General features: G+C 48.5%; 1 protein-coding gene across 3 annotated transcripts in view; it reads right to left on the reverse strand.

Moving 5' to 3' along the window:
* Window positions 1–4,012: 4,012 nt before the first annotated feature.
* MAP4K5 (mitogen-activated protein kinase kinase kinase kinase 5) overlaps window positions 4,013–24,921 on the reverse strand; it is a 95,493-nt gene continuing 74,584 nt past the window's right edge. Inside the window, exons 16-33 of one of the 3 annotated variants that reach the window (XM_033160731.1) lie at window positions 23,101–23,145; window positions 21,242–21,284; window positions 18,965–19,175; window positions 17,325–17,422; window positions 16,795–16,836; window positions 15,951–16,035; window positions 15,769–15,848; window positions 14,481–14,541; window positions 14,267–14,269; window positions 14,049–14,163; window positions 12,633–12,691; window positions 12,177–12,280; window positions 10,612–10,789; window positions 10,271–10,339; window positions 9,350–9,442; window positions 7,645–7,715; window positions 5,483–5,538; window positions 4,013–4,419 (exon numbers count right to left, since the gene is read on the reverse strand). In XM_033160731.1, the coding sequence (XP_033016622.1) occupies window positions 4,332–4,419; window positions 5,483–5,538; window positions 7,645–7,715; window positions 9,350–9,442; window positions 10,271–10,339; window positions 10,612–10,789; window positions 12,177–12,280; window positions 12,633–12,691; window positions 14,049–14,163; window positions 14,267–14,269; window positions 14,481–14,541; window positions 15,769–15,848; window positions 15,951–16,035; window positions 16,795–16,836; window positions 17,325–17,422; window positions 18,965–19,175; window positions 21,242–21,284; window positions 23,101–23,145 (1,501 nt within the window). In that variant the 3' untranslated portion in view covers window positions 4,013–4,331. Of the gene's footprint in view, window positions 4,420–5,478; window positions 5,539–7,644; window positions 7,716–9,349; window positions 9,443–10,270; window positions 10,340–10,611; window positions 10,790–12,176; window positions 12,281–12,632; window positions 12,692–14,048; window positions 14,164–14,266; window positions 14,270–14,480; window positions 14,542–15,768; window positions 15,849–15,950; window positions 16,036–16,794; window positions 16,837–17,324; window positions 17,423–18,964; window positions 19,176–21,241; window positions 21,285–23,100; window positions 23,146–24,921 lie in introns of those variants that run through there. The other 2 variants (XM_033160813.1, XM_033160893.1) reach the window with 2 other exon arrangements.

A 24,921-nucleotide genomic window follows, 5' to 3' on the forward strand; every position in this document is an offset into this window, starting at 1 on the left:
GGCTGAGCGGGCGTCTCCCTGCCTTGGCAGAGACTGGCAGGCGGCGCCGGGCAGAAGCAGGAGACTCCTCGGGGCAGAGCAAGGAATCCTCAACATCCTTCCTCGCGCAGCGCGCAGCTGAAACGGTGGGAGGTGGTGAAGGGCACCCACTTGGATGCCTGTAAAAGAGGGGACTGGACCTGTAGAATTGGAAGGGACCCCCCGAGGGTCATCTAGTCCAACCCCCTGCAATGCAGGGATCTCAGCTAAAGTATCCATGACAGATGGCCATGCAACCTCTGCGGAAAAACCTCCAAGGAAGGAGAGTCCACCAGCTCTCGTGGGAGTCTGTTCCACTGCTGAGCAGCTCTGTCAGAAAGTTATTCCTGATGTCGAGTCCGAATCTCCTTTCTTGCAACTTGAAACCATTGGTTCGAGTCCTACTCTCCAGAGCAGGAGAAAACAAGCATGCTCCATCTGTGTGACAGCTCAGAAGATAGCTATCATCTCTCCTCTGAGTCTCCTCTTTTCCAGGCTAAACATTCCCAGCTCCTTCAAGCGCTCCTCATAAGGCTTAGTTTCCAGACCCTTGATCATCTTGGTTGCCCTCCTCTGCACACGTCTCGGCTTGTCAACATCCTTCTTAAATTGTGGTGCCCAGAACTGGACATAGTATTCCAGGTGTGGTCTGACTAAGGGAACTATTATTTCCCTTGAACTGAACACTAGACTTTTATTGATGCAGCCTAGAATAGCATTAGCCTTTTTTGCTGCTGCATCACACTGTGGACTCATGTTCAGCTTGTGGTCCACAAAGACCCCCTAGATCCTTTTCACATGTGCTGCTAGTAAGCCAGGTGTCCCCTGTCTTATATTTGTGCTTCTGGTTCTTCCCAAGGGCGGAACCTGACATTTGTACCTATTGACATTAATTTTGTCAGCTTGAGCCCAGTTTTCCACTCCGTTAAGGTCCTTTTGAATCCCGATTCTGTGTTCTGTGAGGGGAAGGACACCAATGGCCACAGTAAATAGGTTCTACCTTCCCTGTAGGGCAGCTGTTGTCAACCTGGTTCCCTCCAGAGGTTTTCCGACTACAACTCCCATCAGCTAGAAATTGGCCCTCCCCCCTTATTAGATTAAATAAGTGAACCGGCCTGGACACTGTGGTATTCAGGAAAAGCCCTTCAGCTTTAGATAGGGAACATTTTTCAGGCCAAAGGCCACACCCCCTTAAGGACCCATACCTGTGAGGGCGGGGCCAGAGGCAGGAAGTGGGCGGAGCAACAGATAGGATCCTGAGCTTTGTACATGGCTGCATTACAGCCAGGGAAAACTCAGCAAGCTGCTGCGCGCGCGCACACACACACACACACACACGCACACACACATCCAGGCAAGCAAGAGGCATCCTTACCATCAAGTCAGATAAAAACCATTGAAGGTGGTGTGGAGCAGAGCTGGTGATGGGTGTCCCCAGGGACAAGAAGAAGAGTTTGGATTTGATATCCCGCTTTGAAGGAGTCTCAAAGCGGCTCACATTCTCCTTTCCCTTCCTCCCCCACAACAAACACTCTGTGAGGTGAGTGGGGCTGAGAGACTTCAGAGAAGTGTGACTAGCCCAAGGTCACCCAGCTGCTGCATGTGGAGGAGAGGAGACGCGAACCCGGTTCACCAGATTACAAGTCCACTGCTCTTAACCACTACACCACACTGGCTGAGTCCCACAGGTCAGGCAGAGAGAGGTCGGTGTGCCCAACAAGCCCTTTGGGCCTTGAAAATAGGGGAGCCAGAGTGACCAGGGGTTTCTTCGCTTTATGTTGGCTCTCACTATTTAATCTTCACAGGCAACGCTCATTTTAACATGGGCAGGGAGAGTAATGTCATGCTTGATGTCAGGGATGGCACAGCCAGCATCCAGTGACACTTATGTAACCAAACTCCACACCGGCCTTTGCCAGGTACCTGGTGACCTCGGGATGTGCTGGACTAAAACTCCCACTCCCGTGCTGGCTACGAGTAATGGGATTTGTAGTCCGAAACATCTGGAGAGCAGTGCTCTGAAATCTCGGTGGCCCTGCTAGCTGGGGAATGAACCGTACCTTCCCATCAATGGTATATTGTGCCTGGATAGCTCAGTTGGCTAGTGTGTGGTGCTGACGGTGTCAAGGTTGCAGGTTCGATCCCTGTATGGGATGGCTGCATATTCCTGCACTGTGGGAGGGTTGGACTAGATGCCCCTCGGGGTCCCTTTCCAAATCTACAGTTCTATGAAGTCCGGGAATAATGCAATATCCCTGAAGTGGTAGCTTTTCCTTATGGTGGGGGGGGGGGAATCCAAATCTTTTACCAAATCAGCAGGAAGTACAGAATGGTTACCTTGTAAACATAGCTGCCTCGTACCAAGCCAAACCACTCGTCCGCAGAGCAGTGGCTCTCCAGAATTTCAGACATGATGACACCCCCAAGCCCCACCTGAGACCTCCTGCATGCAACGCAGTTGCTCTGCTGGGAGAGCCATGCCCCCCCCCCCGCCCCCCAGTGTTCCTCTGCAGAGCCACTAAAAAGTAATGAATGAAAGCAGACAAAAGCCAGGAGCAAAAAGGGAATACTTTAATGGATGAAAGGTGTTGGGGAGGAGAAACATGGATGGGAGCCTCCAGAAAGGGATAATGGAACAAAGGATATTCCCCAAGATTTATTAGACAATACTGCGTCTTATATATATATATTTATACACCACAGGGGGAAGGGGGGAAAAAACAGGCCCTTTCGAAACTCGCCCCGTCTGGGGGAAAATCTAGTTCCTTCCTTCCAGGCACTGCATTTTCTCCTCTGGCACAGTATAAATAAAATACGTGTCCGTGAAGCATTAAAAAAAGCTCTCCCCTGAAAGCAGTTTCAGAAAGGCTCATCCTTTCGGTGGCTTCCTGCGCTCCCAGTTTGGCATCTGTTGTGACAGGAAGGGGGCTGTTTCCAGGGAAAGGGATGATTCGCACCAGGGACCCAGCTGCAAGTACCAGGGAGCCCCTGGAATCGGCCTGACCACCGCTGTCTCACCCAGCCTGATCCGAGACCTCCACCATGCCTGGATTGCACTGGGTGGGGATCCAGGGATCCACAAGACCTGGATGAGCTTCCCTTTCATTTCTTTTTTTCTCCGTACATTCTCAGGAGATCGTGATAACGACACACCTGTGCGCTCCCCTCTCCACGCTCACACACAATCTATCTTTCCAGCCAATCTAGGGATTACTGATTCCTCACGGAGATACGGCTTTGCATTTCTGCCACATGCTCCCTCTGGCCCCCAAATCCCACGAGCAAAACCCCTACAAAAGACTCTCGTACAAAACAGCATTTCTGCAAGAATAGCCAAAAGGTGTTTCCTCCCACCCTGCACCCCCCTATATATATATATATTTATCTATATATAAACACCTCCCCCAGACGACGGGCTTCATCTAAGAGGCAAAAAGGGTGAAATGAATACCAGGTTCTTTGTACAATTGTATAAAGAAGGGGGGGGGAAGGAGCCCCCTCCCTCACCCCCCCCAAAGCTGCTCTGCAACCTTCATGTGCTAGAAGTTAGGATACATCACACGACCCTAGCAGCAGATTAATAAATAACGATTAAATAGTCTATTTTACAAACCCACAGAGAACAGTTGCGTTAAAAAAACGAAAAACAAGAAACGAAAAACAAAAAACCCACGATATCCCGGGAATGCTGGTGACCTCTTGAAAGGGGATCATTTGGACAAGATCCAGAGGGGCTTTGCGTAGGAAGTCTTCCCCATGGGGGGGGGGGGGTTGCTCCAAAAGTGCACCCGCCTTCCCTGCCAGCCTCAATGTTCCTGATTTCGATCTCGGCCACCAGCATTCAAAAGTTGGCGTTGCCACTAGACTGGAAGGCAAGCGGCAGGCTTGGTATTTTAACCAAAAGAAGTCTGTGTCGAGAACCGCATGGCACCGTGAATGCACTTGGGATCATCACCCCCCCCCCCCAAAGCGGCTGGGCCTAACGAACCAGAGCGGCTTATTAACCTCGTAGCTTTTATTAAGCAAACTCAACATAACCAACCACACAGTGGCAAGTGACAGATCAGCTGCTTCCCAGCTGCAAGACGCCCAGGCGACGTTTGGCTCTCGTTCCTAAAAAAATGGGTCCGTTTGGATATTGACACAGTGGAGCAAAGGGAGAGGGAGGGAGAAACAGAGAGAGAGAGAGAGAGAGAGAGAAGAGAGCGCAAGAGGGAGGGAGGGAGAGTCCGGCTTGGATAGCATTTCCTTGAGGGCTGCTTCCTTATGTGACGTATTCCTTGGCTCGCGGTTCCGAGTCGGGTTTCGGTTGCCTAGTAACTGTTTTCGTGGCCGGCCAAAATGTAGAGATTGCTGTGGGCCGTTGGGTTGTCGGTCGGCCGGCTCTCCAGCACCACCACCCTGTGAGGGGAAGGAGGAACGAGCAAGTTAGCCCTCACTGCAAGTGGGCACCCTGGGGCCCTGCTCCCTGGCACCTCAGCCTCTCCCAGCCTGGCAGCCTCCAGATGTTGGGGCAACAACTTCCACTGCCACCAGCCACCATGGGCGCTGGGAGCTATAATGCAACATAGGACGTGATAATAATAATAATAATAATAATAATAATAATAATAATAATACAGTCGTACCTCCGCTTACATATCCCTCTGGATACGTAAACTTCGGGGTGCGAATGCGGCAAACCCTAGTATATTTCTGGGTTTTGCAGCGTGCGCATGCGCAGAACCGCTAAACCACAGTGCGCATGCGCAAAAGCGGTCCTCTGGTTGCGAATTCCTCGGGATGTGGCCGGACCTCCGGAATGGATCCCATTCGCAACTGGAGGTACCACTGTATTATTATTATTATTATTATTATTATTATTATTATTATTATTATTATTATTATACAACACGCTACAAGGGGGCGTCTTGCTGGATGCACCCCATGACATGGGAAAAGGCATCTCTTTTAAGAACATGGCCATGACGTTTTCTAATGCAGAAAGATTGGAAATCTAAATATAAGATTTGTACTGTACAGTGTGTTAAAATCAGGACAACTGACACCCCCTGGTACGTTTTTGGTACGAGAGGTTACCAGATTCTGGCTGGAAGCTCTGAGGCGTGAGCTGAATGGCTATGAAGCAGCCTGCCCACCCTGAAACATCTGAAGCGGGATAGCGGATACAGCCACCCTGACACAGTCCTGGTGTTTTGAACTATTTATTTTGTGTTTTTTATCTTGCGAGCCGCCCGGAGATCTTCAGTGGTATGTGGGTGGCATGTGAATTTAATAATTACTTGGATGTTAACCCAACGTGGGCATTGACAGAGAAGATGGGTGTTAAGGTGAGAAAATTCAGAAGCACCGCTCTGCAGGGGGAGGCTGCCTGCATGGGGGCAATCCAGGAGGAAACCCCACCACCACCACCACCACGCCCCTATGAGAGAACCGCGTGCAGACTTGACTCTTCTCAGCTCACCTGTCGGAGCCCAACAAGCGGAACACCCGAGTTTCGTCTGAGATCTCCTGGGTTACCTGCAAAAGGGGCAGAGAAAGGGACACTTGAGACAGCTAAGACTGCAGAGGAGGGCTGATTCAAATAGTCCGGTCACTGTTAACAAAATGCACAGAGGCAACCTTCGCAGCTTTCTGAACTATGGTTCAATGTTGCTGGGCTCCAACTCCCACCATTCCTGACTTCTGGGCCAAGCCAGATGGGGTCAGGGGAGCTGGAGTCCGACACCGTCCAGGTTCTGCACCTCTGGTTTAAGCCACCTGGGAATGGGTGTCAGGCCCAGGCACTCTTTCCTCGCCTCTGCCCAGGAATCTGCTGACACAGAGAGGCGGCTTTGAACCTTGCCGGAACAGAGTGCAACAGCACTCGGTGCTAAAGGCCAAAACGGAAATCTATCCATATGCATTATTGCTGCACTGCTATTTGTTATATCTTAAATTTAATGTGTACGACAGTGTAGTGGCCCAAGGGCAGGATTCTCGTGCGAGATGGGAAGCCCGAATTCAAATCTCACTTCAACCACACTCATTGTGGCCTTAGGCAAGCTGTTATTATCCTGACCTGCCTTACAGGGTATCTGAAGAAGTGTGCATGCACACGAAAGCTCATACCAAGAACAAACTTAGTTGGTCTCTAAGGTGCTACTGGAAGGAATTTTTTATTTTGTTTTTACAGGGTAATTGTTAGGCTTATGACTGAGATAACGTGTGCATATCATGTTTCCCACTCTCCAAATGTGCTAGATAGATAGGAAGGCTTAGGTGCTGCTATCCTGTGGGGAGGCTAGCAGAGCATCTCTTTCCATTCAAAACACCCCAGGTTCAACCCCTGACAGCATCTCTGGGTAGGGCTGGGGAAGAACCCCTGCATATAACCCAGGAAGACCGCTGCCAGACAGTGTCAACAATATTGAGCTGGACGGACCAATGCCCTGAACACAAAGACAGCAAACAATGTGCCTAGGAAGGTGTTACGCCACTGGGCAATGGTCCCTCCCATAGTGAAGTGAGAACCATGAGCATGTTCTTTGCGCCATTATGGCAGGCCTTACATGAGAGTTAGTGGGCAGTGGTACAGGTAAAACAATATAAACCAACCGTGAGTAGTAGTAGTAATAACAATAACAACAACAATAATAAATATTATTTATTATAATAATAATAAATATGGTCAAAGGCCTGGAAATGATGCCTTATGAGGAACGGCTTAGGGAGCTGGGTATGTTTAGCCTGGAGAAGAGAAGGTTAAGGGGGGCTAGGATAGTGGTACTATTACTTCCCTTGATTTAGATGCTATACTCCTATTGATGCGGCCCAGAATTGCAATGGCTTTTTTAGCTGCTGCCTCACACTGTTGACTCATTTCAAGTTTATGGTCTACCAAGACTCCTAGATCCTTTTCACATGTACTGCTCTCAAGCCAGGTGTCACCCATCCTGTATTTGTGCCTTTCATTTTTTTTTTTTTTTGCCCAAGTGTAGTACTTTACATTTCTCCTTGTTAAAATTCATCTTGTTTGCTTTGGCCCAGTAGCACCTTAGAGACCAACTAAGTTTGTTCTTGGCATGAGCTTTCGTGTGTATGCACAATTCTTCAGATACACTGAAACAGAAGTCCCCAGACCCTTATATATAGTGGGAGGGTGGGGAGGGGTATGACTCAGAAGGGTGGTGGGAATGGGGGATTGGCTGATAGGTGTAGTAAATCTGTTGATGACTGTTAACGACTGCAATTGGTCTTACAGGAAAAAGCACAGGGTGAGATGGCTAAAAATAGCTTTATCTATGAGATAAGAATTAGCCATCTCACCATTAGCCATCTAAGTCTTGAAAAGGTAAGGGGCCCTCTCATAACAGGTCGGGCCAACTGCCCTTCTACTCTGACTGGCCGTTGCTCTGCAGGATCTTGGCCAGAGAAGGCTCTTTCTGCTCACTTGGCACCCAACATTCTTCTAACTAAACGTGGGGCTCCTATGATCCTTCACTAGGCCAGAGCAGCAAGGGCTCCCCTCCCCTCTCTGGCTTTCCCTGAGAAGAGGCGTTCCTCTCTCAGCAGAGCAACAAAGTTCCTTCCACGGAGGGCAGCAAGGCTGGGAAAACAAGCCCTCCCCCCAAACCCAAGACTTACTTCGTCAGACTTAAAGCTTTTCCCTTGCATCCCGTGCTTCCAGAAGGCCAGAACGCTGTCTTGAAGGCACACTGCGGGAGAGATGCAATAAGGTAAAAAGAAGAGCCCTCCTGGATCAGGCCCCGGGCCCATCTAGTCCAGCATCCTGTTCTCATAGTGGCCGGCCAGATGCCTCAATGGGAAACCGGCAAGGAGGACCCGAGCACAAAAAGCAACACTGCCCTGTTCTCCTGTCCTGAATACCTCCTGCAACTGGTATTCAGAAGCATCACTGCCTCCAAGTGTGCCGGCAGAGCACAGCCATCGTGGCTAAAAGCCTCTCCAACGTGAATGTGTCCAATCCTCTGAAAGACATCCAAGTTGGTGCCCACCGCTGCCTCAAGACACAAGGCAGGGCCAATAATCAGGGCTGTTTTACGGGGTGGTCTTGCTGAGCATGGGGAGGGGATTCCGGCAGAATGAGAGGTCCATTAAATGGTGGGAAGGAGTGCAGAGACATGTCTTGGAGACAGTTGGCCTTTGGCAATGCCAGGAAGTGTCTCGCCCAATTGTCGCCTCTTGATTTTTCAGTGCCAGCACAGAGCCCTGGCTTGTGGGTCACAGCTGTAACCCTAGATAGAGAACTTTGTCTGCGGCGTCCACTGCAAGCCTCCAAGGTCAGTGGGTCATGGCAACAGACGGGCTGCCCCCCTCAACTCCCACCGGCCTCCAGTCAATGAGGGACACTGATCGCACACTCTGAGCGCTCAGGAGCCCCACAGAAGGCCCAAACATGCCGCCAGGAGGGACATTCCCACCTCAACAATGGCTGGCCTCACCAAGGAAAGCCCCCAGGCATCTGAGGAATGTTTTTACGGGCTTTCCTTCCAACTGCTCCCTGTCTTGTGTCTTGCAGACTCTGAGTCTGCGGGGTTGCCTGCGATCTGCCGCAGGAATTTGGGACCTCAGTCCCAGGGGCCAAATGTGGCCCTCCAGGCATCTTTACCTGGCCCTGAAGACTCTCTCCAGGCCACAAATTCTCACCGGCCACAGCTTGGCACCCTCCTTGAGGATTTTTGCCTGGCTAGAATGCATCCTTGAACTCTGACAAGACGTTCCTTATGAGGAACGGCTTAGGGAGCTGGGTATGTTTAGCCTGGTGAAGAGAAGGTTAAGGGGTGATATGATAGCCATGTTCAAATATATAAAAGGATGTCATATAGAGGAGGGAGAAAGGTTGTTTTCTGCTGCTCCAGAGAAGCGGACACGGAGCAATGGATTCAAACTACAAGAAAGAAGATTCCACCTAAACATTAGGAAGAACTTCCTGACAGTAAGAGCTGTTCGGCAGTGGAATTTGCTACCAAGGAGTGTGGTGGAGTCTCCTTCTTTGGAGGTCTTTAAGCGGAGGCTTGACAGCCATCTGTCAGGAATGCTTTGATGGTGTTTCCTGCTTGGCAGGGGGTTGGACTGGATGGCCCTTGTGGTCTCTTCCAACTCTAGGATTCTATGATTCTATGATTCTGGTGGAGGACAAAGAGGGAATTCACATTCGTTTCCCCACCTGCTTTTGTACCTGGCCCCGCTCACTGCTGGCATTTGGCTCCTGGAATATTACCCAGAAGGGAATGTGGCCCTTGGGTTGAAAAGGGACCCCCCCCCCCGAGTTAACATACAGCATGTACTTTGGACACAATAAACGATGGTGAAGATGGTCTCCGCTCACCTACAGATTCAATGCAGAAATCAAAGCTTAGTTCGGAGGCCAGCTTCTTGCTTGACTTCAGTTTCCCATGAAGATTCACAATTTTCACAAATCCTTAAAAGGGAGAAGTAGGTAGAGCCCAATCAGGATTGCTGGCTCAGCCCAGAGGCTGCCCCAACATATATATGGAAGTGGGAAGAGCCAGAGCCCACGGCAGCAGCCCACTCAACCCACAACACATGCAACGCCTGCTGCTGGAGAACCACAGTGACAGAGTGCAAAATCACCATCACCATCATCATCATAATACAGGAATGTTAATAAACAATGTGTTTTGAGGAACTGATCTACAGGTGAAACTTGAAAAATTAGAGTATCGTGGAAAAGTCTGTGTATGTAAGCAATTGTTTTCATTAGCCAACAGAGTTTAATATATGAGATAGACTCATGACATGCAAAGCGAGATATGTCAACCCTTTGCTTGTTATAATTATGATGATTATGCCGCACAGCTGATGAAAACCCCAAAGTTGAAATTGTTAATTTGGGGTTCTCATCAGCTGTATGCAACAATCGTCACAATTATAACAAATAAAGGCTTGACATATCTCGCTTTGCATGTCATGAGTCTATCTCGTCTATTAGTTTCGCCTTTTAAGTTGAATTACTGAACGAAATGAACCTTTCCACGATATTCTAATTTTTCAAGTTTCACCTCTATATAGGGTTTTAATTGATTCTACTGCTGCTTTAAAGTGATTTTTTCCTTAAATGCTGCTTTCAGGCTGCCTCCTTCTAAAATATTTGCAACTGTTTTATTATGCTTATTATTGTGTTTTATTGTGTTTATTCTGTTTTCATCCCCTCCTCTTTTTCTATTGCTATCTTCCTCAAACAGCTCACGTTTAAAAAAATAAGCAAGCTCTAACTCCTGCTACTTACTGTCCAAGCAGACAAGAACTGTGTCCCTCTCCAGCTGGGTGACATGGATGGCATCGAGCTGTTGGCAACCTTGACGGAGGGGAGAAGGAGAGAGAAACCATTTGCATCCAAGCCCTCCGATGCAACTCTTCCTCAAACCCCTGAATCTTCTCTATCCGCTCTCGCCAAGCCACGCTATAATGTCACCTCTTCTGCTGCCCTTCCGCCCTCCCCAAAAAAGAGCCCGCCAGGTGGCAGAACCCTCCTCTGAGAAGAACTTGGCCCCTCCAACCTCTTGCACCCCCCCCCACTTTCATATTGTCTCTTTCAGTAAGCTGAACTCAGGTCTGCCGGAGCCTCACCTGCACCAGTTTCTGTAAACCACGAAGAAGCGGAGTTCAGGTTGATCGTCTCAAACTGGACGACCTGGTTTGGTTCGACTCCCTTGCTTATCGCCACGCACACCATGGGGTACTCCTGCTCCGGGATCACCAGCATTTCGAAGACGTTCAAGGGGGTCGGCAGCGGGAAATCAAAGTGCTGGAAGGGGCAGGGGAGAAGAAACAACAACGCCACCAACATGAAAGTAAAGATGAGACTGAACAGCAACCGGCCTGTTCTGAGATTTGGCCTCTTACTGAGTGGACATCTAAATTATTTTCAGCATTTTGATCTCACCCTGTAAACAATGACCCACAGGACAAGACTCAACAGCATTTATTTTTTTAAAAATAAGAGTACCGTATTTTTCTGTGTATAAGACGATGCTTTTTGCTAAAAAAAAATTAGGCAAAAATTCGGTGTCGTCTTACACACGGATAGTGAATGCAGGGGGGGGCGTGTGATTAATGGCAGCAGCAAGCAGGAGATTGGCAGCAGCGATTGGGCGGGTGATTGGTGGCTGCGGCAAGTGGGCAGGTGGGCGGTTGGTGGCGGCGAGCCGGCAGACAATTGGTGGCTGCAGTGAGGTGTGCGATTGGCAGTGGCTGTGGCAAGCGATCAGCAGTGGCGGGTAGGCAGGTGAGCGATTGGCAGAAGTGACATCCTCCACACCCCCAAAAAAGCTAAACAACTTAATTTCAGAACAAAAACTAAAAAATTAAAAAAATCCTTCCAGTAGCCCCTTAGAGACCAACTAAGTTTGTTCTTGGTATGAGCTTTCGTGAACAAACTTAGTTGGTCTCTAAGGTGCTACTGGAAGGAATTTTTTTATTTTTTATTTTTTGTTTTGACTATGGCAGACCAACACGGCTACCTACCTGTAACTGGAACTTAATTTCAGGTTAGAAAAAATAGGGGGCGTCTTATACATTGGGAGCATCTTATACATGGAAAAATACGGTAAATTAAGATAACTATAGAATCAGAATTGCAGAGTTGGGAGGGAGCCAAAGGGTCCAGTTTTTTTCCAAACTTGGGTCTCCAGACTACAGTTCCCATCATCCCTGACCACTGGTCCTGCTAGCTAGGGATGATGGGAATTGTAGTCCCGAAACTGCTGGAGACCAAAGTTTGGGAAACCCTGATCTAGTCCAACCCCCCTTGCAATGCAAATGAACAAAAGCAACATCACAATAAATATATACAGGTATGGAAGACGAAGGATCACTTTCAAAAGGCTCTCCTGAAAAGGCAGCCCTTCACCTGCTGGAGATGGAGAAAATGTGGTGATGAGCCTTGGTATCCCACAGCACAGGGGTCAATGGTGAAAGGGTCTTCCCTGGCCCTTTAAAGCTGTCTTTTGGGGCTCTGATGATAAGCATCAACACCCTGAACTGAGCACATTAGTTAACTGACGGCAGATGCTATTCCCAGTCCAGATCTGAAACGGCTCAACGTCTTGCACGAATGCCTTTAAGTTCCACCCTCAGCGGACGCATTCCCATGAAACACCACCACGAAGTCGCGCAAAAGCGGCCTCACGCACCTTTATTAACATGAACTTCTGCATCGGTTCATACCACTGAAGCAAAACGATCCCCAGCTGCAACGCTCCACAGAGGTATTTGTGGCCTGTATAGGGATTTCTCACTGCAGAGGAAGAATACAAAAGCAGAGAGACGACCCCAAAGGGTTAGAACTGAGTCAGTTCCAGCAGTGGGAGAGCCGGGAGCAGAACTCACTTGGCCGGCTCTGCTTTGGCAGGCCAGCTCCATCACCCTGATCCCCCCCACCCCACCCCCACCCCAATCTTCTGCCTACTGCTTGGTATCAAAACACATTTATGTTGCTTTGGGTTCCGTGATGGAAGGAAGGTGGGATGTAAGCAGGTAACAAACTTTGGAGAGAGGAAGGGAGGAGCGGATGCCCTGGCAGAGAAGGTCCAAGCAGGTCCACAAAGCTGGGAGAGGGTGGTCTCCAGAAGCTCAAGCGGAAGACTTACCTATACAGCATTTATGGCACCCTTTTGTATCTGGGATCTTTGTCGTTAAGGCAAATTTCCTGAAATGAGAGTTAAGTGTTAAAGGACTATCTCTTACGTCACTTTTGTATTCAGCCCACTGAATATAAACGCGAACGTAGATGGAGCAAAACCAATTTGACTGTTGCCCAAGCTTGCAAAATGGGCCCAAAATAGACACTCCATGGATAGAGGCAGTCTACCTATGCCTAGCAGCTGGGGGAGCATACAAGAGGGAAGTGGGTAGTCTTTGTGTTCCCTCGGAGGACCTTCCAAAAGCATGGACCCTTATGAAACCCCCTCTTCCCCCACAAATCAGACCTCCATGTTTTATCTGACTTCTTATCTATGAGGATAGGAAGAGCCTAGCTGCTGGATCAGGCCTTAGGCCTATCAAGTCCAGTCTCCTGCTACCCACAGTGACCAACCAGATGCCTCTGAAGATGAGTGCAATGGCATTCTTCCTCTGTTCTTCCCCAGCACCTGGTGTCTAGCAATATACTTGCCTCTTGACAGCGGAGGTAGGACACAGTTATCATGAGAAGTGGTCACTGATATATCCCTCATTACTGTCTAATCCCCTTCCCACTTTCTGCACCCCATGCAAGATTTCATATCCTGTTCTTTGACAGGGCATTTTACATTTTGTATCAGAGCGTCCCCTGAAAGTTGGTGGCCATCCAACCTCTCTGCTTAAAAACCTCTAAGAAATGAGATTTCTTTGGATAAGGTGCCACTCACCTCTGAAGGCAAGTGAAGGTTGTTGGAAGAAGATTTTTTCATGCCCAGGCAGGCTCATGGGGTAATAACAAGCCCAAACCACAATGTTGGGCATTTGGGGACGGATTCAACTGAATACTTGCGCTAGTGGGAGCCAGTGGAACAACTCCTGCTAGTGTAGCAAGGCTTGCTCACATTCCTGCAAATTGCCTGGGGTGCGTGTGGCTTTCTGGAAAATGCCCGGGGCGGCACAGAGGGGGAGGAAAGGGGTGACCACTTCATCAGGCAAGCCAAAACCCTTGTGCTGATGGAACAACTCGTAAGAGTGCAATACTGAATTCCGCCCCATGTTTTTCTCTGTTTCTTGAAACTCCAGTTTTACTTGACTTTTAAAAATGATTTACTTCGTAGTGGAAAACACACATATGCCGCCCTAACCATTCCAAGAGCTTACAATCTGTGTTGTCTTAAAAAATTTTTTACAAGGGAAGGAGCACTTATTGCCAGTACAGAGAACATGGTGCTCTCCAGACACTGATGCACTACAGCTCCCATCATCCTCGGCCACTGCCCATGCTGGCTGGGGCTGATGGGAGTTGTAGTCCCTACAGCTTCTAGAAGGCATTGTGTTGGCTAGCCCTGATACTGCGTTCAAGAGGTAAGAGAGTGCTAGTTTACCTGGGCAATATTCTGTCAGGGAATCGATGGGTCTGAATATGAGCAGCAAGGCCTGTTTTTTTGGCTTGTTCAAACAAAGCTATGAGGTTATGAGAGTAGAGCTGGAATGTTCTCCCTGTAACAGAAACGTGGCCTTTCTCAAAACTCTGGCATATTACAACAATAATGCAAATACAGTACTGAATAAAAACGAAGAATACAGAGTGGGAAAAGGTTACCTTCTAAAAAGGACAGCCCCAAAACATCCAGAGAGGTCCAAGCAAATTGCAGAGAGCAAAAGAGAAAGAAACAAATTAAAAATGACTTCCGTGTCGTTACCGTAAGCCAAACTAAATTCAGCACACCAAAGGAAAGATTTCCTAGGAGAATATCCTATTCCCCTGCAACCCCCCATTTAAGCTTTGCGGTGCATTTCTTTAGCATCTGACATACCTGAGAGTGACATTAAGGTATTGTTGATCACGTACAGCCAGGTGCATCTCCGCGGAAACAGCTAGAAAAAGGAGCGGAAGAGATTCCCGTGGGTGAAAAACTGGGGAGGCGTTAAAGGAAGCATGGAAGGCAGTCTCTGGCAACTCAGGTTCCCAGGTTTAATTTTTCTGGTCCCTTCCAGCTCTATGATTCTATGTTTACTCAGAAGTTAGGTCCCGCTGTGATGAATGGGGTGTACACCCAGATAAGTATGCATTGGATCATGAGGTTACTATTAAGCTTTCCAGAGTTACACTCGGCTTTAATCTGTTTTATTTTAATATAAACATAGTTTATATAACCTCTCTCTATCCCTCACACTTCCAGACTGACTCACAGACCACAGAAATTTACAGTTGGAAGGAGACACTTGGGAGGCCACAAAGTCCACCTCAGAGGAAGAAGAGAAGAAGAGGTTGGATTTGATATCCCGCTTTATCACTACCCGAAGGAGTCTCAAAGCGGCTCACATTCTCCTTTCCCTTCCTCCCCCACAACAAACACTCTGTGAGGTGAGTGGGGCTGAGAGACTTCAGAGAAGTGTGACTAGCCCAAGGTCACCCAGAAGCTGCATGTGGAGGAGCGGAGACGCGAACCCAGTTCACCAGATTACGAGTCCACCGCTCTTAACCACTACACCACACTGGCTCTCTAATGAAGGATGCAACCTCAGCCTCCCTTATGGAGGGCTGCCTGACTTCTTTTTAAAAGCCTCCAGTATGGGGGGAGCTCATCACCTCCCGAGATGATATTGAATAACTAAAAACAATGAGAACCAACACATCGGAACCAAATATATTAAAAAAAACAGCAGAAACGATGGTCCACCTGAAGGGCAACAGGCTGGGGGAAGACTGATCTTAAGTCATATGGCTGCAGATACTAGCTGGGAAAACTGGGGAACTTCCGATGGCTGGTTCCGCATTTTTCTCAGGGTGAGGAGCCTGTTTCCCTCCAGGTATTGCTGGCCTCCAACTCGCATCTGCCCCAAGCAGTGTGGCCAACACCTTGGGATGATGAGAGTTGGAGTCCAGCAGCACCTGGAGGCCACAGGTTTTCCACCGCTGTCTCTTGAGATGATGGGACTTAGGGCAAGGAAGGTTAGACAGCGCTTTGCTCCAACCACAATGGCCGTCCAGCCCGCCTGCCCCGGAACAGGGCACTCCTAGTCCCCCATCCTGAAAGGGGGCTTTGCCCATCTCTCTGCCTCCCAGAAGGATCCCGCTGGCCCTGAGCAATTCTCCCCTACCTGTTCCATGGTGGCTTCGTGGAGCTCGTTGAGGTTCAGAGTGTAGATGCCTTCTTCCGTGCCAAAGATGATATACTGATCTAGAACATGGCGGAGGGGAAACTGGCTTAGCCTCTTTGGAAACGCAACTGGGGGTGGGGTGTGAACTCCTTCCCGGCTCAAAAACGGAAAGTCACCCTCACCTTTAGTGTCCGGGTGTATCCAGGATGTGGCGCAGTTGATCTTCAAAGGGCAGCCGTCAAACACTTTGGAGAAGCAGGCTCCCATCTGGAACGGCAAAAAAGAAAAAACCCCACGGGGTGTCTTCATTGGCGCAAATGCAACACGCAAGTTTCTAGTCCCTCTGACCATTAGAAAACACAAAGGAAAAAAGCAGATGAGGAGGCAATGGCCAATGGATGTCTCAGAGGCCAGAGAAATGACCGGTTGCGCCAGGACAGGACTTTCAAGGCCACACAAGGACCTTCGCTTCTTATCTCTTTCTCCTGCAAATTGGATAATTAAGTGGAGGCAGAGACACCGTAAAACCCTGGGGAGCCCACCCAGCACCCCCTCTCCTGTTCAAGATGGGGGAAAGGGGGCTGCCCTACATCAACACCGCTGTAAAGTGACGGCTCCTGGCCCATGGCAGCATGCACACCCCGCCTCTGGAAAGCCAGCTCACATGCAAGCATGAACAGGAAGCTGGAGCAGAGGGCTGAAACAGAGGAGGGAGCAAGCAAGGGGGCGGCCTGAGGGGGCCCCTGCAGTGGTGCGGAGACCTCAGGATATGCTCCAGTATGCCAGGTGCCGTTGCTGACCCTCGGCACAGATGCTTTTGCAAACCCTGATCTCCGTTAGAAGAAACAGAGATGGGAGCCTGGCTCAAAGGCAGGGGGCTAAAGTTAAGGAGCTGCAGAGTGAGAATTCGTCTCTGTCCAGGCCCTTCCTCTCAGGGCTAAGCAAAGCTAGAAATGGCACAACATGCAGAGCAGTCTCAACATGTGCTGTTTCAGCTCCTTGTCCACAATCGAAAAGGTTTCTTACCAGCACCTTTGGAGTCGGTGGGAGGCCATTGATTGCTGGCTTCTGTGGATGGGAGGGGGAAAAAAGAGTATCACAAACCACCGTTGGAAGGCAAACACTGCTCCTTGGGAGCAACACCTTAGAAGGAGAGGGGTGAAATTCAAATCCAATCTGAAATATTATGCGGTTGCTTCGCAAAAGCGATGTGCACCTTGCTGTTGTCAAGCTTGGATCAGGCTACCTTGTCCTTGTTACCTGTACATTAACTGCCCTAAGACTTGCGGGTACAGGGCAGTATACAAATTAGATAGATAGATAGATGATATAATAATAATAATAATAATAATAATAATAATAATAATAATAATAATAATAAAAATTCTGGTACACATGACCACTCCTGATTCAGGATCATCATCAACATTACTAATATTAATTAGATTTCCAAAGCCCTGAATAAGAGCAGTTCTTGGGTACAGATTGATGGAGCCAGGCAATAACGAGCAGCTACAAGGAGGCCACGCAAGGGAGCCGAGTGCAAAACCACCCACCAGGTATTCCCGCTTGTCCTTTTTCCGCGGCAGCTGTGGCACGTAGCCCAAGCCGTCAGCATTCTCCTCCGCGAGCTTTGGCACAGTGTCCCCGTTGCCTAAAGAAGCAAAAATTTAAGTTGCTGCTTCGTTCACATTGTTTTTAGTATATATACTTGCTAATGATATAATATGACATGCTATTCTGGTGACGCTCAGCCTATTTTTCAATTGCTGGCTTGTTAGCAGCTTTTTATAGTTTGTTTTACTGGTGATTTGTTAATAACATTATATTCTTTACGCTGCAGATGTGATGTTCCATTACGTTATTGTTATTTATTGTTTGTAAGCTGCCTTGGGATTCATTTGAATGGAAAGAGGCAGAGAAATACTTTAAATCAGTAAATCAAATCAAGTCTTTAGTGTATGTGACAATGCGCTTTTCTTATCAAAATGTCTATGTGGTTTATTCTGCTATTGTTGTTTTATTGTTACACACATACCGTATTTACCTAAATCTAATGCTCACCATTTTTGGCCAAATTATGCTGCGGAAATCAAGGTGCGCATTAGATTTGATGGCACATCTACATTCACTGGCAAATCCTATTTTGGGCTTCAGGGTTCTGATAATTGAGGCAAGCATTACGTCCGATGGCGCATTAGACTCGAATAAATACGGTACATGCATTGCCTAAAACGTGTAAAAACTAATAAATACATTGAAAAGTACGATACAGCAATCAGCTCATCATTAATTTGCAGCCAGAAAATACAGCATCAAACATAAAAAACTTCCCTAAACAGGGCCACCTTCAGTTGTCTTTTAATAGTAAAATAGTTGCCTTGACATCTGCTGGGAGGGCATTCCATAGAGCGGGTGCCACTACCGAGAAGGCCCTCTGCCTGCTTCCCTGTAACATCACTTCTCGCAATAAGGGAACCGCCAGAAGACCCTCGGAGCTGCACCTCAGTGTCCGCGCAGAACTATGCGGGTGGAGACACTCCTTCAGGTATACAGGACTGAGGCTGTTTAGGGCTTTAAAGGTCAGTCCATGGGCTTAAAAAAAAACTGGGACAGGGTGGAATGGTGGGGAGAGTGTAGAATGTAGATTGGGGAGGCAATGGTGCAAAATCCAGCTTCTGGCCTGGGGCACCTTGCTACTGGTCAGCCGCAAGATGTCAAGCTATGCTACATGGTGAACTCCCGGTCTGTTTTGACTGCAGACCATATTTTTAATTGGCACCCTTCAGATGATTCGGATGATTTAAGAAGCCCGCTTGAAAAGCTTCTGCCTTGAAAGCAGAAACGAAAACGCCAGCTCCTTCTGCACTCTGGTGCAGCTGTACTGTGCACCCCAAGCAAAAGAATGAACCACGCTGGACTGAAGGGAAATGGGACGTTTGCAGGTCAGTGGCATGGAGCCACAGGGGAAAAAACCACAAAACCTTCCTCTCCCCCAGACTGTTCTCAGTGCAACTGCATGGGAGCACAAAGGAGCCGAGTCTTAATTTGGCAGCATCACCTTCGGAAACTGACAGTGGAGGCTGCCTCTAACGTTTCCCCCGCAGTCCCAGGTATCTTGTGGGGCGGCTGCGATGGTTCTGCACACAGCCAAAAGCGGCAGGGCAGGCGGCCCTTCCAGGACGAGGGTACTCACCCAAGTCGCTGTACCTGGTGGTGAGCAGACCAGGACTGCTGACGCTGCTGGTCATCCCAATGGGGGAGGGCTCCGTCTGAGGTCCGCACACCGGGATGCTCTGTCTCCGGTGAGACGGTGGGGCTTGGCCATGAGGGTCAGGGCAATACTTGATCGTCTGGGACTTCTCATCATCTGCGAGGCCTTCCTCTTGGTAGATACTGAGCCTGGGCTAGAGCAGGAAGACACAGAGAGCGAAACAGATTGATTGATTGATTGATTTCAGAACATTTATGCAGCGCTTGATTGTTAAATAAACCAACCAACCAAAGTAATTTCCAAAAAAGATAAAGCACCAAAATATATCAATAAGACAAATTAAAAGTAATGTTTTTTCTTTTTCTTTCATTCTTTCATTCATATTTTAAACCTTTATTAAAAATTTAAACCATAAATAAATAAGAATAAAAATGTGCACCAAAGTAATAATTTTAAAACGACAATGGACCAAAAACAGATTAAAGTTTGCCACCAGCTTTCTAAACATCAGGGTAGGCTTCTCTACACATGACTGTTTTCAGCAGGCGCTGAACAGGGTATGGTATCAAGAGGCAGGGAGTTCCACACTGTAGGTGGCGCCACACAAAAAGATCGAGTTCTTAGAAAGGCAGAATGCGTGTTACGTAACAGCACCGGCTCTGGCAATGGAAGCCGCTGAGTATGGAGATGGCAGCTTCTTTGCAATCTGATCTACTAGCTACAGGTAGGTAGCCGTGTGGTCTGCCATGGTTGAAACAAAATTAAAAATAAAAAAATTCCTTCCAGTAGCACCTTAGAGACCAACTAAGTTTGTTCTTGGTATGAGCTTTCGTGTGCATGCACACTTCTTCAGATACACTGAAACAGAAGTCACCAGACCCTTATATATAGTGAGAGGGTGGGGAGGGGTATTACTCAGAAGGGTGGTGGGAATGGGTAGTTGGCTGATGGGTGTGGTAAACCTGTTGACAACTGCAATTGGTCTTACAGGAAAAAGCAAGGGGTGAGATGGTTAAAAATAGCTTTGTCATGTATAACGAGATAAGAATCCAATGTCTCTATTCAGACCAGGTCTCTCCATGGTTTTAAGTTTGGTAATAAGTTGCAATTCAGCAACTTCTCTTTCCAGTCTATTTCTGAAATTCCTTTGTAATAAGACAGCTACTTTGAGATCTTGTATAGTATGTCCTGGGAGACTGAAGTGTTCTCCTACTGGTTTCTCTGTCTTGTGATTCCTGATGTCAGATTTATGTCCATTTATCCTTTGGTGTAGGGTTTGGCCTGTTTATCCAATATAGAGAGCTGAAGGGCACTGTTGGCATTTGATGGCATACACAATGTTAGAAGTCGTCAATAGGTTTTCCACACCTATCAGGCAATCCCCCATTCCCACCACCCTTCTGAGTAATACCCCTCCTCACTCTCTCACTATATATAAGGATCTGGTGACTTCTGTTTCAGTGTATCTGAAGAAGTGTGCATGCACACGAAAGCTCATACCAATAACAAACTTAGCTGGTCTCTAAGGTGCTACTGGAAGGAATTTTTTAATTTTTTGTTTTGTTTTGATGTACTAGCGCTCGCCCCTTCATGGATCACTGCCTTGTCGTGGCGAAAGGGCTTGAATTACTCAGGGAAGCTATGGACAGGTCAAGATGGACAGGTCATAGTGGAGAGTTTGGACCAAACGTGATCCACCTGGAGAAGGAACTGGCAAGCCGCTCCAGTATCCCTGCCAAGAAAACTCCATGGACAATGGAGCCCTGAGTGCTCACTAGAAGGACAGATCCTGAAGTTGAGGCTCCAGTACTTTGGCCACCTCATGAGAAGAGAAGACTCCCTAGAAAAGATCCTGATGTTGGGAAAGATGGAGGGCACAAGGAGAAGGGGACGACAGAGGATGAGATGGCTGGACAGTGTTCTCGAAGCTACTAACATGAGTTTGGCCAAACTGCGGGAGGCAGTGAAGGATAGGCGTGCCTGGCGTGCTCTGGTCCATGGGGTCACGAAGAGTCGGACACGACTGAACGACTGAACAACAACAACAACAACAACTAGCGCTCGCCTTCCGCAATAGCTGGCCTGAAGAAATGCCACAGGCAGCAAAGCTCGGCCTCTCCTCCTGCCCCCTGCTGCTGCCCTCTTTTGCCCCACTGGTCTGCCCCCTCTCTTTGCTAACCGGTTCAGTCCACTCCACGCACACCCTTTTGAGCATTCCCGCCTGGAGGCACACGTCAAACAGCTGCGGCGTTCGCTCACCTTTGGAGGTAGTGGCGGGGGTCCTCCCCTTTTCAGCGTTGATCTAAAAAGAAACAAGAGGAAAAGTGAACAAAAATTGTATTCCTTCCCACCTAGCTTTGATGTGCACGCAGGTTTTCAAAAGGAAGGTTAGCTATCGTTTCGTTTTCCCAAAACCAAAAGCCTCTTGTTGCAGAAAGTCACTTTTAAAAGGAGGGATGTTAGTGAAGGCCGCAGAAAACCAGCAGGATGAAACACATGGCGGAAGGCAACCTTTCTTGGTGGGGTTTCCCCTCTCCTCCCACCAATATCTGTCACATACCAGAAAATGTTTCACTTCTGTGGGGCCCTGAAAATGGGAGCAGCCTCTCAAATCCCTCTGGGGTTTCTCAGATGCACACAAGGCTCTCTGTGTGTGCTGGTAGCTATCCCTACATCTTCTGGGAGCGAACTGCAGAGTTTAACTATGTGCAGCGTGAAGGACTTTTCTGTTGCTGTCTGCCCTGAAGCTTCCAAAATCCAGCTTCAATGGGGCAGATGTGCTTGACTTATACAGATTGCATGATCTTGGTTTTTCTTTGGCACAGGAAGCCCTACAGACACCTGGGGCTAAGGTATGGTGACGAGATCAGGACTGTGACTGTCCCACATCTCTTCCCTCTCCCCCTGTCAAATCTGAATGTGGGCGTCCAGTCATAGGCCAGCTCCACAAACCCTGCGATCTGTAAACTCGTCCAATTCTGATCTCTTCACCACTCGTGGTCTGAAAACTCTGCACAGGACTGAACTGTGGTTAGCACAGGGGTCAGCAAATGGGGCTGGTCCACTGTCCCTCAGACCTTGTGGTGGGCAGGACTATATTTTGAAAAAAAAAAAACATGAACGAATTCCTATGCCCCACAAATAACCCAGAGATGCATTTTAAATAAAAGGACACATTCTACTCATGTAAAAACACGCTGATTCCCGGACCGTCCGTGGGCCGCATTTAGAAGGTGATTGGGCCGCATCTGGCCCCTGGGCCTTAGTTTGGGGACCCATGGGGTTAGCATAATGCAAAGTTTCGGGGTGTTTTGTGTTTTTTTTTTAAGCACAGAGAAAGCACATCCTCTAATTACTCCAGCCTTGCCATTCTTCAATTTTCAGAATTATTTTGCCAGATGGCAAAAATAAAAGCCATCGGAAGAACAACATATTTTTGGTGGGACAGTGTGTTAATAGCTTTGCAGATGGCGTCACAAATTTTGCAAAGCAAGCTACACTTTTTGAGAGGTCTGCACATGGAAACCGAATGAGCGCTGCACCGGCATCGCGTTGCAGGTGGGAAGTGAGAGAAGCCCTGAGAAGCTTCCTTTCCAGAGCCAAAATGCTCCCTTCTGCGCATGGAGGCAGAAAAGGCACCACGTTCTCCGGAACCCTCTTCCCTCAGAAGTGAAGCAAGTCCAAACATTGTTATATTTTCGATGTTTACTGAAAGCTCCCCTTTTCTCCCCAGGCCTACCCAAATCAGTACATTTTACTTCTACGGATTTTTTTTTTTAAAATGGTGTTTGGTTTTTATGTTGTTTTATGACCTGCATTGCGTTTTCTTGCTCTACGGCAGAAGGCTGGACTGGATGAGCCTTGGGGGTCCCTCCCAACTCTACAATTCGATGATTCTAACTGCTCTAAACATCTCAGGTACTCTCTGCCTGCAGAACAGTTTAGAAAGGCTGGGCTGAAAGGAAAGACGGGGTTTCCCAGCCCACTCAGGAGAAGCACCAGGCCCTTTAGGGTCTCTGAGGGTCACTGAGACATTGTTAAAGAAAGCCAACTCTGTTAGGCAGTTAAGGAGAGAGAATGAGAGAGGAAAGTCAAACGTCAAGAAAGAAATCACTCACTCCTCAGCGTCTTCGTGGCCGTCGCCAAATTTGGTAAGAAGCCCCCTAGACAAAACGTTGATAAAATTATTTTCTTTCTTTTTTAAAAATAAAATAAAATTTAGTAGGGCTGAAGACTCCGGGATTGTGATTTGTAGAGCAGCTACGTGGGGGAAATCAATCCAAGGAGGAGACCCCAGAAGCTTCTGAAATTCTGTACAAAACCACCAGCATTTATGACAAAGGACTTCTTCACATACCTGATCAAAGCAATTCTTGAAAGAACTCTGCAAGGCAGGCCAGGATCACTCCCCCCCACGCTGCAGACTGGGGGCTGAGGGCAGAAGCTGAGAGGGAGCAGCATGCCCAGGGCAACCTCACAAGTCTGGCGCCGCCACCCAGGCCCTGGATGGTACCTCACTGGCTTCCGCACCGTGTGACAACCGCTCTCTAATCCCACCTGACTTTCTTTAGCCTGACTGAGCAGTTGTTTCTCAAACCTGGGTCCCTGGATGTTGTTGGGACTACAACTCCTATCATCCCTGGCCACTGGGCCCTGCTAGCTAGGGATGGTGGGAGTTGTAGTCCAGCAAGAGCCGGGAACCCAGGTTTGAGAAACACTTGATTTAAAGGATGAAAATGCTACCGTAATCCATAGCTGGATCTGTCAAGGCTGGGTGGTGGCAGAAGGGTGGGGTGGGGAAAACGAAACCCCTGCAAAACTAACACCCGGTGTGCGCGGGATCCTGCTCCTAGAATGTAAGAAGGGTCTGCTGGATCAGGCCTATGGCCCATCTTGTCCGGCATCCTCTTCTCACAGTGGCCGGCCAGATGCCCGTGGGAAGCTACAAGCAGGATCCAAGCACATGAGCCCTCTCCCCTCCTGTGGTTTCCATCACAGCTGTCACGGCTAGTAGCCATTGATGGCCTTCTCCTTCATCAACTTGAATAATCCTCTGAAAGCTATCCAGGTTGGTGGCCATCGCTGCCTCCTGCAGCAGGGAGTTCCATAGTTTAACTACCCGCTGTGTTAATAAGCGCTTCCTTTTAAGTGCCTACCAACATTCAGTTCTAGTGTCATGAGAGAAAGAGAGAGAAAAGCTTTTCTCTACAGTGGACGCTTTGGTTGCGAACACAATCCGTGCGGGAGGTGTGTTCGCAACCCGCAGCGTTTGCAACCTGCGCCGCATGATGCAATTTGGCGCTTCTGTGCATGCGCCGAAACCCGGAAGTAACCCGTTCCATTACTTCCGGGTTCGGCGCGGTGCGCAACCCGAAATCGCACAACCTGAAGCGGCCGTAACCCGAGGTATGACTGTATCTGCTTTCTCCCTGCCATGGGATGGGAGCAGCGAGACAACCTGTGGCAATCAGGCAATCTGAATTAGGAAGGCGAGCTCAAGGGAGTGGCAGAGCTTGGCTGTCAAAAGCCCCAAGGGGAAGGGAGATAAGTTACAATCTGGCCGTCATATCTTGAAGAGTCACAGATTCTGTGTGGCTGAGCAGGTAGGTCACGAGAGGCCTGGAGGGAGGCAGCACGAGAACAGGCCTTTTCTGCAGTGGTTCCCTCTTTGCGAAATGCTCTTCCCAGGCTGGTGTCTTCATTAGACACCTTTAAGCGCCAGGCGAAAACGCTCTTTTTCAACCAGGCCTGATTAATAGTCCCTGCCCTTTTAAATGTGTTTATTAGTTTTTAAAAATTATTATTACAGTATTATGTACTGTTAGGGAAAATTCCAGCCACCACCTTCCCCCACCGCGCAGCCTCCTCGCGGGACTCCCGCGCTGCCAAATGCGGGACCTGGAAGCCTCTTTTCTTCCTTTCCCCCCCCGACGATGAGC

This window comes from Lacerta agilis, chromosome 1, assembly GCF_009819535.1.
Source record: "Lacerta agilis isolate rLacAgi1 chromosome 1, rLacAgi1.pri, whole genome shotgun sequence".
NCBI classification, from domain to species: Eukaryota; Metazoa; Chordata; class Lepidosauria; order Squamata; family Lacertidae; genus Lacerta; species Lacerta agilis.